General features: G+C 38.6%; 6 protein-coding genes across 7 annotated transcripts; 5 read left to right on the top strand and 1 right to left on the bottom strand.

Annotated features, from left to right (window-relative positions):
• Positions 1-17: 17 nt before the first annotated feature.
• On the top strand, positions 18-931 carry LOC135937546 (carbonic anhydrase 2-like; the record flags this gene model as incomplete). Its single annotated transcript, XM_065480700.1, has 4 exons — positions 18-124; positions 187-292; positions 520-750; positions 809-931. Coding segments are annotated over 4 exons (567 nt in total), but the record flags the coding sequence as incomplete, so codon positions are not given.
• A 957-nt stretch (positions 932-1888) lies between these two features.
• LOC135937138 (carbonic anhydrase 2-like) lies at positions 1889-4736 on the top strand. The gene is made up of 7 exons (XM_065480226.1): positions 1889-2024; positions 2084-2167; positions 3007-3165; positions 3446-3581; positions 3640-3745; positions 3810-4037; positions 4463-4736. Exons 1-7 carry the CDS (start codon positions 1895-1897, stop codon positions 4649-4651), a joined length of 1032 nt encoding a protein of 343 aa, XP_065336298.1. The 5' UTR covers positions 1889-1894; the 3' UTR covers positions 4652-4736.
• Positions 4737-4930: 194 nt separating this feature from the next.
• Positions 4931-9200, top strand: LOC135935816 (carbonic anhydrase 1-like). The gene is made up of 7 exons (XM_065478378.1): positions 4931-5117; positions 5174-5383; positions 7613-7780; positions 7833-7965; positions 8023-8128; positions 8478-8705; positions 8983-9200. The coding sequence occupies exons 1-7, from the start codon at positions 5060-5062 to the stop codon at positions 9160-9162; spliced, it is 1083 nt and encodes a 360-aa protein (XP_065334450.1). The 5' UTR covers positions 4931-5059; the 3' UTR covers positions 9163-9200.
• Positions 9201-9343: 143 nt separating this feature from the next.
• LOC135935291 (carbonic anhydrase 1-like) lies at positions 9344-11330 on the top strand. 2 transcript variants are annotated; one of them, XR_010574195.1, is made up of 7 exons: positions 9344-9486; positions 9548-9619; positions 9707-9871; positions 9940-10078; positions 10228-10333; positions 10389-10876; positions 11132-11330. XR_010574195.1 is itself a non-coding variant. In XM_065477514.1 (7 exons), exons 1-7 carry the CDS (start codon positions 9447-9449, stop codon positions 11300-11302), a joined length of 945 nt encoding a protein of 314 aa, XP_065333586.1. In that variant the 5' UTR covers positions 9345-9446; the 3' UTR covers positions 11303-11330. The 2 variants fall into 2 exon arrangements, 1 of the variants encoding a protein (XP_065333586.1); XM_065477514.1 differs by having other exon boundaries at positions 9345-9486; positions 10389-10640.
• LOC135935290 (methionyl-tRNA formyltransferase, mitochondrial) lies at positions 11321-12710 on the bottom strand. Its single transcript, XM_065477512.1, has 5 exons — positions 12478-12710; positions 12218-12415; positions 12035-12157; positions 11802-11980; positions 11321-11722 (listed from the first exon to the last, which is right to left on the bottom strand). Exons 1-5 carry the CDS (start codon positions 12627-12629, stop codon positions 11361-11363), a joined length of 1014 nt encoding a protein of 337 aa, XP_065333584.1. The 5' UTR covers positions 12630-12710; the 3' UTR covers positions 11321-11360.
• A 264-nt stretch (positions 12711-12974) lies between these two features.
• LOC135935289 (methylthioribose-1-phosphate isomerase) lies at positions 12975-16218 on the top strand. The gene is made up of 6 exons (XM_065477511.1): positions 12975-13532; positions 13597-13832; positions 13895-14103; positions 14372-14580; positions 14831-14987; positions 15600-16218. Exons 1-6 carry the CDS (start codon positions 13395-13397, stop codon positions 15737-15739), a joined length of 1089 nt encoding a protein of 362 aa, XP_065333583.1. The 5' UTR covers positions 12975-13394; the 3' UTR covers positions 15740-16218.
• Positions 16219-16240: the final 22 nt, after the last annotated feature.

Here is a 16240-nt window from a genome sequence, read left to right as displayed (position 1 = left end):
CTCAGCCCCTTTAATGTACGGTGGACCCCTTCCGCCTGGATCGCCATTATGATCTAGTGCAAGCACACTTCCACTGGGGACCAACAAACGCGCAAGGATCTGAGCATGCTCAATTTGGAAACTAGTATATAATATAAAGTTTTCACCCTCTGCAAAAAGTCTGATTGATTAAATGTTCCTTTTCAGTGGGCCCTTAGAAATGCACTTTGTTCACAAGAATAGCATCTACGCCGACCTAGAAGCAGCAATTTTACAAACCGATGGTCTTGCTGTGTTTGGAGTTATTTTTGCGGTGAATATATTTGAAAAATTCAAAACATATGTGTTACCCCAAATCAGTTTTTACTCTTAATTTGTTCTGCATAGGATTTTTCTTTTTCGAAATTCCTTTTCCAATTCTGTCCGTTTTTCTCTCAAACCTTTTTAAGATTTTGATCCCAGAACTCAAAACATTTACAAATTATCTAACACACAAGCGGAGTTAGCTTCATATGTATAATCACTATAATCATTTTTCAGCTGCAAAATTCTGACAATCCAAAACTTGACAAAATCGTTAACCAATTGACCAGCATACCTAATCCAAGTTCGAGCGCAGCTACGCTTGACTCCGACGCAATGGTCTGGCTCGACGATGTTTTGTCCACATTCAGATACTACAACTATCCAGGCTCTTTGACCACACATGACTGCAATGAAGTCGTTAACTGGATAGTCATGCATAAGACCATCGGTATATCCGCAGCTCAGGTAAAGGGCAGTGCGAGTCTGGGTGCACAAAAGAATTTCATTTGAAATGCTTTTACAGGTGCAGAAATTTAGAACATTGCTGAATACAGATAACGTTCCCATCCCTGAAGCAAGGCGCGATGTGCAAAATTTAAACGACAGGGTGATTATGTGCGCCCGCGGTAGCCTTAAGGCTCCATGAATTGAACGTTTACTAAAATGTACCGAAATTTGAACATGGAATAAAAAAATGTCGAACGGCATATTCACATCTTGCTTTATTAAAAGAGAAACCTATTTAAAAAATTTTTTGTCACGATGGGTTAATTGGCTTCAGCAAGGTTTGTTGGAGATTTAGAGTTTTTTCTAAGCGGAGCTCAACAATTATTTCCCCGAACTGCTAAAATATCTCCCACTGCTTTGACATTCCTGAAAAAGCCTTTACAATGCGAGCCAATGAGCTGGGAATTTCTCCATAGGAAAAGGAAAACAAGATTTCTTCTTCGTTAATTAAAGGGGCTAACTAGTTTTGGCGTATCTAGTGCGCCCTATTTCATAAGAAGTATGCCCTGACTGATGACCCCAATAGATTTCAAAAATAGATTATATCTCGGTTATAGTCGCAACACGAAAACAATAAAAATAGAGATTTAATGCATTCAAATAAATTAACTAAACAGTCGGTCAAACTAGACGAAAATTTTCCAAATTTTTCCATATTACGCAAGCATTTTAAGCCCACACTAATCTTTTTCATTTTTTGTTATTGGCAATTGAATGAAATCATATGCCATAGGTGCTGTCATATATTTCAGCACTAACTTGCAGCTTATGCTTATGCGTCTTGGTTTTTGACAGTAAATAACATGGAAGTTGAAAATTGTATAGAAAATTAAAAATCCATTATACGAAATAGATTAGTTGGCCGTTAGTAGGTGCATAAGCATTTAATACATTGAATTTTTATACTCGTTACTCAATTTTTTCCTCTGCATGCAAGGCGACTGGCAAATTACCCCAAGAAGATTTTTTTAAATATTATCAGACGAAAACCAAAAGGTCTTTGTTGTTTATATTGGTTATTAAGTAGCTCTCAAGCTGTCAACAAGTGATAAGAACGATGATTTACTGCTCTCTATGGGAATTCAATTCAACGTCTAAACGGATGGCAGGAGATAAAAGACCGCAAACTGGCCGCGGGGGAACGCAAACCAAGTCAAACTCCCCGAGTGGCAGCATGGCAGGAAACCCGCGCCTCGTCTATTTTTTGCTTTGTTACCTGCTACTGGGCATGTGTAATTTTAAATCTTAGAAAAATTTTGCTCCTAGCTAAATTTGTATTTGAATATGTTAGTGCCTCAATCCAGCGGGACCGAGTACAGCGATAAAGTGATCATGAATGCCACAGGCTACAGTTATGACATGAAGGCACCCGTTGGTGAGACAAATTTTGTTTTTCTTCTTGTCAATGCATATATGACTTATGACTAACTAAGCGGTATAAACGATTTCACTAATATCCCTAATATCTGCCGAATTAAATGCTATAAAATAGCATATCATAACTGTAACAGGATAAGATCTGAAAAGGGGAAGTCAGTATTATTTATTTATTTTATTACATATTTCTCTTTGATAATAATATTCTTGAAATTGAGGTAGAATGCTTTTTCGAAATTGAAATCATCTTGAAAATTATATTTACATCAGTTTAGACCGATGTAAGTTTATAACGGGAAATAGAGTACCTTTCAAAATAAAACTGCTCATCTATATATTTTTCAAAATATGTCGGCAAAATATAAGCAATGATTAATTTTAGTAAATAATATGATAGTATAAAATTTAAATTATAAATGGTTATGATCAAGTCTATAAGATGAACTGCTGAAATAAATATCTTGCTACATTGATTGAGCCTCGTCATTTTCATTATTGGACTCAGAGCTTTTCAAGTACTAAATTTTGTGCATTTGGTTTTTTCGAGTTACCGCAAATTTAATCAATAAAAATTCAGGCATGTTGTTGAAAGCTAGTGTATGGCATGGATAATTGTAAATGGTTTGTGCGTATTTACACATTGTGTTAATGTATGGGGCTGTTGCCCTCCTAAAACACATTTTAACTATTTTGAAACTGACTAAAATATGTCTATGTGGTTCAAAATCTGGTATACTCAATGTCTTTTTGCTTTTTACTCAATTTATTTCGACCATAATTATTTAAGGTTATAATATTTAGAACGAGAAATTAAAATTAAAATCATTGATTAATAAGGACCACCAATGTGGCGAGATGATTGCCTTGGGGAGCGACAATCACCTATCAATTTAGACGACGTGGACAGCATTTCAACCGTGTTTCCACCTTTGGAGTGGTACGGACATTGGGACAACCGAGAAGAAGGTTTTATGATGAGAAACACCTGGCACTCTGGTGAGAGCAAAAATTCAGCCTTCGCAATCAATGACATAATTTGTTCGCATGTCTTAACTTACATTTTGTCCTTCTCAAATTTAATCTCTTGTGAGCTAATACGCGAAATGATATGATATGTCCGTCTCTATTAGCCTACGAAAATATGAAATGAGGACAATAATTGTAAGTCGTAATCGCGTGTCCTTATTGACACGTCCAGAATTGAGTTATCATTTCGATTAAACAAGGATATTCATTTACTTAAATGTTAAAAACACTTTCTTTTTGCAATCTGCAGCCGAGGTTGAGTACATGGGAGAATTGCCTTTTATCAAGGGAGGACCTTTGACCGCTGAATACATCTTGGCTCAAGTTCATTTCCACTGGGGAACTTCAGGCAACAAAGGTAGCGAACATTCCCTGGACACCCACTTGTAAGTATAAACTTGATTCATTTTTCCAACAATCTGAGAAACATTTACGCAACCTCAGTTTCGGCATGGAGGCACATTTGGTGCATTACAAGGCAGAGTACGGTTCCGTCAGTGCCGCCGCTGGACACCTGGACGGCCTGGTCGTGGTCGGCATTTTTTTCCGAGTAGGCAAAATATTTGTGCTCAGAAGAATGTTTGTATTGATTTGTGTGTGTGTATTTTCGTCAGAGCTCGAGGGGCAACAATCCCGAGTTGAATGGAATCGTCAGTAAATTGGAGGAAATAATTGAGGGAAACAACTCGACGCGAATCAACGGAGACGCCATGGAGTGGCTTGAGGGCTATTCAGACATGCAGAACTACTACACGTATTTGGGCTCGCTCACCACGCCGCCGTGCAGCGAGATCGTTACCTGGATCGTGATGAAAGAGCCCGCCATCGTTGGGGAGCGTCAGGTATTCAACGAATCGTCTATTTAATTGGGTTATTTTTGTCACCACAAATGAACAAACACTAAAAATTCATTGATTTACATACTCTCAAATAAATTCCTAATTCTTATTTATTCAAAGTTTTTAGTAGAGATATTGGACCCATGCGGGGTTTGGGCTAAAGCTTCAAATTATGATTTGAGCCCAAAATTCTTTAACGTTATCGATTTTCATAAATTTAACGCGTATTTTAATTGATATCAACTACTGCTCTTTTTTAATAACTGATTTAGCGAGCTAAAAGTCAAAATCAATAATTTGAAGTGCAAATTATTGCTCTCAAAATTTCCAACAAGGAGATAAGGGGAAGGCAGAATTTTTATTCTTAAGTGCTGGCATTCAGACAGCTGATAATCTGAATGTTTTTGAGATGTTTCTTTTGATTGCAGATAGAAGAATTCAAGAGGCTGAAAGGCCACAACGGGACAATATCGACCAATGTGCGACCTGTTCAGGAACTTAAAGGCCGACAAGTGTTTCACTCGTGGCCGGATTCCAGCGCCTCAGCAAAATTCCAGCCCTCCAGTGGCTTAATCTTGTGTTATCTCATATTTACAATGCTTTTAAGCTACAAATGAACCAACTTCGACTGAATAAAAGATCTAAAAAACAAACTTGATGTACCATCTGTTTCAGATTTAAAATAAAAATTTACAAAATTTAGTCACGTGAGTTTTTTTCAAATTAAAATTACAACCAATGGAACCTATTTTTACCCGTCCTTGAAGTAACTGCTATATAACATAATTGATGTCGTGTGCTATCGGATTTTTATGGCGACGCCGTTATTTAGCTATTTTTACGGGAAACATATTTTATAAACACGGCTCTCTGGCGATCGATTTCGCGATCCCACAAAGTGATAGAATTCGTGACAGAGCCCCCGAGCGGCTTAATGGTTTTCAGTTTGTGACACGCCGTGTTCCCGGCCGTAGCGAGTACCCTACTATGCACCCATTATCCGCACCATTGGTCATGCCTAAAACATGAAGCTGCATATTAGCGGCGTTTTTCTCATTTTGGTTTTCACACTCGCCAAACACAGTAAGTTAAGCATCGCAATATTTCATGTCCTGCCGATTTTAGCAGCATTTTATCAGTTTTGGCAGCCAAGAGACTAAAGAGGCAAGATGAGCAACCAACCCCTCCGAGTGACCCAATCCCGCAGCCCCCTGATGTTCCGCAGCCCGACCCCAACAATCCTTCGGGCACTCTAGCCCCGGATCCCAACAAGCCGTTCGCACCGCCTTACAACCCGGGGCCACCCATCACACCCGTAGATTACACCTACTCTTTAAATGGAGGAAATGGTAAATAATATGCATAGTTATCTAAAGCTTTTCATCGCTTCTTTTTTTGCACAAATGATTTGCTTCTAAAATTCAGCTCAGAGAAGCAAAAAATGAAAAGATTGCGTTAAATTTTGTACCATCTTCATAATTTTCATCAGTTGATTTTATTCATTTTCCTCCCCAACAAATCAATTGGCAATAACTAGAAATAATATTTGAAAGCAGATTTATTTCGCAGGCTCTAAGGAGTTTTTGGTACAATGAAACATTAGGACACCAAATAAAAATCCCATCAAAGAGTAAAGGAAATAAGTTAAAGAACAGGAAGGATGATAATTCCAATGAAATGAAAATCTAAAAAAGGGAATCTTTTAAGGTTTAAGAAGCACAAAGAAGCAACCAAAACGTCAATGTTTGCATTTCTTTTGAATTGAACTCATTTTAAATAGCGTGTTTGTTCATCATTAACTGTAAGTGAAATCTGCTCTATTGAAACTGGTGGCTTAATACAATAATTAGCTGATTGTGGGTCACACAACGTTATTTGCTCCTATTCAAGATTTTTGACTTTGTTTGATTGATAAATCAAATGTTTCTACAAAAAGCTTTAAGAAGCTGATAATGATCGTTAATTTAATTTGGTTCATTCATTTTTTTCTATAAATCTTATCATATCTTAATTCCTGGTTTTAAACTTCAATAAGTAATGCATTGAAATCAAAATGATTTTATTAACATCTTGTCCAACAAAGAGCAATCACCAATAATAGTAAGCGTGACTTGCTCAGTCTAATTACGCGCCAGACGAAATAAAATTGGGCAAGCCTGTTCGCACGTTAGAGTCATTAGGCGGACAACCTCGTCCACCCACTCGGTATGGGAAAAATCGAATCTCGCACTCGACCTATTTACGCAAGCAGTGTGGAATCAATTATTTTCCGTTTAATTGGCCTTCCTGACGGGCAACCTTGACTTAAAAATGAAACCGAGCCTCGGGGTCGGTCAGCGTGCTGTGACAACCCTGGTAGTCGTTTCGGCCGCTCTTTGTCTACTTGCTTGCGTGATTCGCGTCCATCAGATAGGCCAGAGCAAGCAGACATGCGTACAATTCGTGCCTCGCTCATATTGATGTTTGCGGAGTAATTGGCCGCCCCTCGCTCTTGTGAATCGAATCTGCCGCTCGGGACGCCCAAATCCGCAAAATCCACCCGTATAGCTGCATCGCAAATAAAATTTTAAAAACGGCTTTTAATCAATATCTTTGTAGCAATACTACCCTCCGGCATTTATTGCGCTTTTGAATTGCCTTTGTTTTCAAAGCACTTAAAATATGACAGCATAAACCAAGTTCGTCCATTTTTTTACTGCTTCATATTTTAACTCGTGAAATTTAATATATGAGCCAAAATGAACACGATTTGGCAAGGATAATTAGCAATCGGGTCTTACTAAAGCAGGGCGACTAACATAATTATGACTATAGTCTTTATCATTTTTACTGAAAAAATTTCAGTAAGTTATATAAAAAAAAAATTAAACTATCTGTAAATCAATGTAAAAATAGTTAAGGTCTTGAAGAAAAGTTTGTAAAATCACTTCTTTCTACTCCGCAATTTACAAATTAAAATAATGGGTTTGAAATAAATGAAATGAATTTTTCTAAAGATAAAATTCCGGAGTTTCCAGTAAAAAACTGTGTTTTTCCTGATTTTATATTTTTGTGATGTTTGGTTGACATAATAATAATAATGGTTTCTTGAATTTAATGGAGAATAATTAAATAAATAAGCACAATTAAATGCTGATAGTAACCTAATTAGGGGATTCCCTTTTACAAGAATGTTGAGATAAATGTCAAGTACATATTCTGCTTTTGTTTGATTTTCATATCAAATTCAATCCCTTTGAGCGTGCAATAAAATTGTTAAACTCAGAAAACACAATGCCGTTAAGCCAAGATAATTATTGCCCATAATAAAAAAGGCTTACTTCAAAGCGCTACTGAAAGCGCTTCTTAAGCATATTTACAAAATGCCAACAGGATTCGAATTAAGTCGATAAATATTTGCCAGCAGAGCATGGGCAGATAAACCTGTAGCTATTCTAGAAAGATTTAATTCCCTTTCCCCGTCCTAAAAAAATCCGTTACATAACAAAGTGAATAGAAGTTGACCTCCGACCATCTAACAAATTAAACATATTTTGTAAAAAAAATCAATGAAAATTATTAACCACATTATCATCTAGGCCCAAGTTCCTGGCAATCGTCAAACCCGCAGTGTGCAGGAAAGATGCAATCACCAATTGAACTTTCGGACGTGCCTTTAGTTGGAGTCTCGTACCCGCCCCTGAGGTGGGAAGGACACTGGGATGTCAGGGACGAAGGATTCATCTTGGCCAACATATATCAAGGAGGTAATAAAGAAATATTACTAAAATGATTTGAATATTTCAAATCGGTTTGCAGTGCAAGTGCAGTTCGTGGGCGACGGGCCGCCAAGATTGCGCGGAGGGCCTCTTCCAACCGATTTCATGCTCTCACATGTGAATTTTTACTGGGGCAACGAAACAGGCAGCATCCACTCCATCGAGAAACACTTGTAATTATAGATGCCAATTGGCAAATCGATTTGATTAATTTGAATCCTGGTCAACAGTTTTGGTATGGAGGCTCACATGGTGCACTACAAACGACGCTATGGGAGCTATGTGAACGCAACCAAAGAGCAGGATGGAATCGCTATTGTTGCTATATTTTTCACGGTAAATAGTGATGTTTAAATAAAAAAACGCTTGATATGAAACCAACAAACGGTGCTTAATCAAATCTTTCAAAGAGAGCACTTAACTTTCGCCGAGCCATGAAAAATAAATTTTTTAATCACTACTCAACTTAAGTTAAGAGAAAAATAATAACAACTTGAAAAGTAAAGTGGTGTGTTGAGATTTCATTCAACACTCACAGCTGCAATCGTGATAACTAATATATGAAACTATTTCTGACAGTTAAAATGCCAACGACATGCTAATTATTGTAATCATTGGTTATGCAACCTGCTGAACGCCACGGTGCAGCAAGTAGTCTCTAATTTTGAATTTTCACGCTTCGCAGGCGTCCCAGAAAAATAACATGGGCATGGCCACGCTCGTCGCGGGTTTGTCTGGTATTCGCAATCCGGGTTCAAGCATTCCACTCTACGGTGACGCGATGATGTGGCTCAAGAACTTCAATTACATCGATCATTATTACTCATACGCTGGCTCTCTGCCTCACCCACCGTGCAACGAAATGGTCACTTATATCGTTATGGAAAATCCGAACACAATTGGAATTAAACAGGTGAAAATTAAATTCTGAAACTGCAATTTTTCCATTGAGCCTGGAATTTCTGGATGTTTCTTAAATCCCCCAGAAATTGCAAAACCAAATTTTACTGCGTGTATCATATTATTATCATCAAAGCTGTCTAAAAATCTCTTAAACCCCAAAAGACTACCTTAAATCCTCTCCGATATTTAATCATTGATAAAAAACGCGTACACTTTTTAAATTTCCTTCTGAAATATATAAACATAGTTATAAACATTTGATTAAAAATCTTTTAAATCGTTTTCAGATAAGAGACTTTCAAAAGGTTCGTACGAGTGAGGGCCCACTGATCCAAAACCGGCGGCCCATACAGCTCCGAAACGGTAGACAAATTTTCTATTGCAACTATTCCAGGGCAGACGAAATTTCAACTCTGCACATCATCGTTTTCACAAGCATCCAGATATTCATTTTTGTATTCAAATAAACTTGCTGATCTAAATAAAACTCGTGACGTGCACTGAACGACCGCATTTCCATTAAATTTGTCCTCCATTTACTGAAACTCCGCACATTTAATTACGAACTTTTTATACAATATGCAGCAGCAGAGACACAAAAAGCGACGCACGGCAATTATTTCCATTATGTCATAATGGACTTTATTGATTTTTTCTACACTTTCCGTTCTATTCTCGTTAGTTGACTAGTTAAAACGCAGTCTACTCCTGACACTGAAGTGATTTCTCTACAAATGTTTGCAAGAAAACAATGAAGTTTGATACAAGTGTGCTTCTTGCACTCCTTTCATGTAAGTTACATTTTGCTCAAGACGCATATGCAGTTTATCCTCACTTGATGCCCTTTTTTAGTTATTTCGCAAGGTGCAGCCCAGTTCCCTATCAGCCAACTACCCGATTTCAGCTATTCTGACACCAAAAATGGTAAGTTCAATTATAAATCTTTGGAGCTACACTAAATGTAAATTAAAAGCGTTCCAAAATAAAAAATTTCATTTATCAATTTTCAAGGACCGACATTTTGGGCTCAAAAATACGCCACTTGCGGAGGCCAAAAGCAATCTCCGATCGACATTGACAAGAACTCAGCAACAAAAGCCGACTTTCCCGCACTGGTGTGGTCTGAATTCCATGACACGGCTCGCACAGGTTTACTTATCAACAACTGGCAAGGAGGTATGCATAATAGATTAACTGGAAATGTCAACTACAAACACGCTAACGGAGTTTCTTTGTTGCTTTAGTTCAACTGGTGCTTGGACCAGAGTCTCTGCCAGAGGCCAGAATAAGAGGTGGTCCTTTGCTTAGCGATTACGTCTTAGCAAGCATTAATTTCAAATGGGGCAACGAATTGGGCAGCGAGCACTCCATCGATAAATACTTGTAATACAATTTAAATTAAATTTCCAGCATTTTTGATTAATCATGAATTGCAACTGACAGATCTTTTGTTTAAAAATGTCTTGTAATTTAATATCTCTGCTTTTCTTATCTTCGCTTTGAATGAATTTTAATACACTTTCCATTTGCAGTTACGGATTAGAAGCTCAGCTTATTCATTTCAAAAAGTCAACCCAATCCCCTGACGCGGCCACGAGGGAGCAAGATGGATTTGCGATCGTTTCCATTTTATTTGGAGTAATTTTTTATTAGTCTAAGCGTGTCTCCATTATTAGACGTTTATTTTCTGCAGATAAACCAAAAGTACAACCTATCGGAACTTGATCCAATAGTGAGTAATTTGAAAAATGTGATCGACGGTGGGTCTATGCAGCCTCTGCAGAGTGGAAGGTACATGGGCTGGCTGAAGAAGTTTATAAGTGCAGACTGCAATTGCACCAAAGAAACGTATTACACGTACGTGGGGTCCCTGACAAATCCACCATGTACAGAAAATGTCGTCTGGATTGTGATGGCGAATCCAATCCCAATAGGACAGAGTCAGGTTTGTATGAACTATTTCACATTTAACTCTTTTAAAGAGGTCCTGGAGAGGTAAAAAAAATATTTTTTCTTTTTTTGTCTCGCGATTGAAAATTGGGAAAATTGCATCAATGCTTGATACCGGTAAATATCAATCAGTATGGGAAAATTCCATTTCTCGTACTCCTCTGTATTTTTAATGTGTATTATATCGCGACAGATGCCACTAGGAGAAAGGCAGTTCATTGGTGAATTGAGGTAATTGGTAACTATGAGAGGCGTCATTTTGATCATCGACCACCTGCGGGTGGTTGTCGAATTAAAAATTGTAGGGTCCTCTCAATCTTGGTCAGACCATTTAAACCGCGTAAATGCAAATTTTTCCCTATGGAAGTTCCGTTTATCTGCTTGTCCAAGTTCTAAATGTAAATTGCATTTTTAAGTGACCAAAATTTTTAAGTTTTCCATGTATAAATAAATATCAAACTGCAAATAATAAAGTTTTGTTTGCAGCTCCAAGAATTTCAGAAGATCAAAGGAATGACGAATTCAACATTGTCAGACAACAAGCGGCCAGTCCAGCAGCTCAACGGCCGAAAGTTGCAGTACAAACAGAACTCTACCGTCATGAAATGCCACCCATACCTTGTTGTCTTGATTTTAGAATTGTTTTACTTGATTTAGATAAATTAAAGGCGTTAATCAATTGAAATTAATATCTACTAATTTATTGCTTCACGCGTTAACCGCATTCGCCATTTCCAAACTTCCATAAGTCTACGGGCACTTTCTTTAAAAATCCATTAACAAAGTCCATGGCGGACATGACCTTTTTGCCAGATAATTTGAGCTGGTTGACCGTCAAAACACTCTGTTTATTGCACGTCACTTCAAGATGTCGATGTTTTTTGGAAAAATCTACGAACCCTGGTGCCGAGCTGCTGGTCTTCTCCATCGGGGCACATTCAAGGAACTTCACAGTCTGCCCATGCCAGTCTGCGTGGAGAGGAAATACGTGGTGTAGAGCCAGATGGCGGCGATGGAGTTGCGAGGCGGTCATTTCCGCCCACTTGCAACAAGACATGCTCGCGTCAACTTTCGGAGCTGGAACCAGAAAATCGGGGAAAGATGAATGAATTGTGCAGAGGTGTAAGTTTATGAGCATCAGAGAATATCACTTTACCATATGAAACACCAGTTTCGGTTTGAGGTTTAGCTTGACCTAGTCTTTCAGTTAAACTTTTCAAGCAGGACTGCAGTTCTGCAGAACCGAGATTTGCCAACCTACGGGTCAAGGTTTCTGCGTCCTCCTGAGGGCCAATTTTTAATTTGGAGGAGCCAATAATCTCGCCGCAATCAAATCTGCAAACAAATACTTTATACTGAATATTTGGTGACTTCATGAACTCCATCAACCTATGAGGTCTGATTTTCATGAGAGTAACTCCAGTTTCGGTCTCTGCGTTGAGGACAGTGTGTATGATAGGTGCAGCACCTCTCCATCGAGGTAATAAGCTAGCATGCACATTTACCATTCCCCTGGAATAAAACGTTTAATTAATATTACACTGCTAATTGATTTGGTGCAGTTTGGCGTACAGAGGAAACGAAGAAATTATAGATTGTGGGATTAAGTGGCCGAATGAGACGACAAACCCAACGTCAGCACCTTGAAGTTGATTTTTTTGTGGTTTCCAGGGTATGATGTTGATTTTGTTTTTCAAACTGTATTGAGCCACAGGACACTTCATGTAGGCACAGACAACTGACAAGCTTTTTATATGCTCGCCAGTTTTTCTGAAACATAGAATTTTCTATTATAAGTAAAAATAATTAAAAACTTAACCACTGCAAATTACAATTCCTTATGCAGCATTTGCAAGCTAGAAAGGGCGAAATTGTCTGAGCCAAAAAAGATGACAGACCATGGTGGGCCAGAAGTTGAAATACGTCTAAATAATCCTAAGAAAAGTGGTTTGCAAGTTTTTGGAAGTATAAAAAATCCAATCATTTCAACGATCGTTTCAGAAATTAGGGAAGTCTAAAATATTTTACACTCATGGTTTAGCCGGTGTGTTATGTGTTGTATGTTTACGGCACCAGCTGATGCCGAGAGTCGATCGTTCTCATTGGGTGGCTACCGCTAACCAACCACGCCTTTTTTGTTAAAGGTCCGATGGTGCTGGTGTCTGTTGATGCGAGTGCCAATCGGCGAGAAATTTGACAAAAGATTATACCAAGATGATGTTTTCACTCTACATCAACTTTATTTTTTGTTCATTGTCAGTAGTCTCTGTGACCTATTATAAAATTTTTTAGAGGTACATAGCAGAGTTACGGAGTATTGTGCACATATTATACGGATTTATTTTAAGAGCAGATCTAGACATCGCGCGCTACTCAACCTTGAAATTTGGCCCAGTAAATAAATAAGTAAGTGCTTGCTACTCTGGCCAGAGATGTCAGCACCGAAAATTGTAGTTCACTTTTCAGTCATGGCTATCTGTTCGACCTGCTGACAGTTGTATGTACTGCGATTGCGATTTTCTGTGATTTTCCCGCACCTTATCTCGGCAATCGAGAGGAATTCGCGTACTCGCGGATTATCCAATCGACGTTGAAGAGCGTGCGTTAATTTCCTACCGGGACCTCGTCTGCTGGCGATAAGATAATAATGCGATGATGAAGAAGTGCACCGGCGGCCCATCCCACCGCTCTTGTCTTTCGCAGTTTTTCACGTGCTAGTTTCGCCCCTGTTGTAAATATTGCCGTGAAAATGCCTGGAACCCTGCAGTCCATCAAGTACGAGAACGGAAAGCTGGAAATCCTGAACCAGCTCCTCCTGCCCTCTAAGTCCGAGTACGTGGCCATCACTGGAGTCGAAGAAGGTTGGCAGGCCATTCACTCGATGAAGGTATTAATCAGAGCATACTTTGTGTTTAACACGTATCTAATATTTATTTAAAAAAAATGAGTAGGTCCGAGGAGCTCCAGCCATCGCCATGGTCGGCTGTCTCAGCCTCGCCGTCGAGCTTCACAACGAAGAGCAACACGACAAGAAGGTTCTTCGGCAGGAGATCGAGGGCAAACTAAACTACCTGGTTTCGGCCAGGCCAACTGCTGTCAATATGAAAATCGCCGCTGAAGAATTGATTGCTCTGGCCAACCAGCTGAGCAAGGACGAAACTGTCTCCTCGGAGCAGATGAAAGAAAAGTAAGTAGTATTTAATCATACTATCTACAAAGTCCATTTTTTATATTGCTTTGTTGATTTAGGTTCCTGGGTCAAATTGAAGCTATGCTGGCCAAAGATCTTGAGGACAACATGGCCATTGGCAAGTTCGGTGCAAAAGCCATCATTGGCACGGTCAAAGACACGAAAAACGTGAGAATCGTCACGCACTGTAACACTGGCTCACTCGCCACCGCTGGGTATGGAACAGCACTCGGTGTTATCAGGTCTCTACACGCTGAAAAACGACTCGGTACACTGAATTTCAGACGTCTTTACTCTCATTGTAGCGTGAAATCGCAATTTGCAGTCTAAAGCAAGTGCCTAGGGCTTGTGCACGATTCGTTGCAAATTTATTTAGAGAGTTAAACCCATTTCCTAGTTCAATGGTTCCCAGTTAAGAATTGCAACTAAACTTCACACCACAAAAATTGCAGTTTGCGTTGTCACGGTGTATATTGTTTGGAAAGATGTCCATTTTACATTACGAAGTCATCAGCAGCTGTTTTACTGTTTTGCAGAACACGTTTACTGCACGGAGACGCGGCCTTACAACCAAGGCGCCCGTTTGACGGCCTATGAGCTGGTTCACGAGCGGATCCCAGCCACCTTGATCTGTGATAGCATGGTTGCCGCCCTGATGAGGGCCAGGACCATAACCGCTGTAGTTGTGGGCGCGGACAGGGTCGTTGCCAACGGGGACACGGCCAACAAAATTGGCACCTACCAGGTAACCAAAGAAAAGTTCTTTGTGTCCAAGGTTGAAGCATTTTATTATTGTAGCTTGGCTAGAAACATCTAACCAGCTTTAATTGGAAGTCTCCCTGTTAGTTGCTTTAAATAGTTCTATTCAGATCGCATTATATGCTTGCCAAAAGAGCTTATATGAAATAATCTACCATTAACTATGTTGGCTTTTTCTTGACGCTCAAGGACACACTGCTAGCTCACAAGAGTATAATTGTCTAATATTTTTCCAGATTGCTGTGATTGCCCGTCACCACTGCGTGCCTTTTTATGTTGCCGCCACCTTGACTTCTATCGACTTTAATATTCCTAGCGGAGAGCACATAGTAATTGAGGAACGCCCAGAATGTGAAATGACCTGCATCGGTGAACAGAGGATAGCAGCTTCAGGTAAAATGACATTATTTTTTTGATCAGAAAATTTATTGCAACTCTTGCTATCCTCATTTCAGTGAGGAAAACTTCATTAATCAAACTATCGCTTTTAAATTAAATTGAGACTGAATTCCAAACGATTTCTTTACTAATTTGAGTACAAATATAATCAAGCTGCTAGTAATGAATTGGTAATTGCCATAAATTACAAGCGCTCTAAACAATATTCAGTTTAATAAAGTTAATTATTTTAAAACTTCAGACCCGCTAGTGATTATGTATGGGTGAAAATTCTGGTATCAAAGTTTCTGTTTGCACTCGCAATGGCCAGCAATTATCAATGTTCCACTTGTAGTTCTGCCTTACCTGTTGCAGAATAATCTATTGCACACTCAAAGTCTAAATGAAGATGGGAATTTCTGCTGCAAAATTATTTAAAGATAAAAATTGAAATATTTCATTGTTTTTTAATTCATAATGTATTCTTTTTTCCTAGAAATGCAATAATTGTTTTCGCACAGGAAACGTTCTAATCAACATGATCAGAGAATTTTGCATTTTCCTTGTGGCAGGGATTTTCTGCAGAGTATCTCAGTTGATAAATGAACTAAATTGAAATTTTTGTAGGTATTTCCGTTTGGAACCCCGCCTTTGATGTCACTCCTGCCGAACTGATAACTGGAATCATCACTGAAAAGGGAATATTCACCCCTTCCGAGATCATCAACTTAAAACCGGAAGGAAACGGACCCGAATTTTGTGAATAGCTCACTTATTATTTACAGAATCGATAGCTCGCATTATATTATAAACACGCATTATTATTAATCTGCCTCCTAGGTGTGTAGCTTTTGAAAAACGAACTGCAGGTCGGTACTCTGAGCTTAGATACGTAGTTAAGTTCCCTGTGTAGAAAGAGATCAGAGAAAATTCCTAGGCATTGATTTGTAAGCGTGGTAAAATGACAATTTCGGACGACCTATATTAAACTTCCGAGGTGCCTCATTTACTCTCTATTGCGGCTGAGCTTTCATTTTTTTTACCATTTTATATAGTCAATATATTCAGATGAGTTTCCTTATTCTGATTGTTCTTCTTCTGTGTAAGTTGAAAGAACACTTTTGATTGATCATATTAATGCATACAACAATTAACATGTTTAAATGTTGTAAAAGCTTTGCATTGAAAGTGCCTATGTGAACCATTAAATAAACCATAACTCTTGATTATCGCCAAGAACTGTGAAGCTGTTAGCATTCATTTTTTAA

The sequence above is a fragment of the Cloeon dipterum genome, chromosome 2 (genome assembly GCF_949628265.1).
Source record: "Cloeon dipterum chromosome 2, ieCloDipt1.1, whole genome shotgun sequence".
NCBI lineage: Eukaryota > Metazoa > Arthropoda > Insecta > Ephemeroptera > Baetidae > Cloeon > Cloeon dipterum.
Note: the sequence above shows the minus strand (reverse complement) of the source record. Positions and strands in the feature narration are given on the sequence as shown.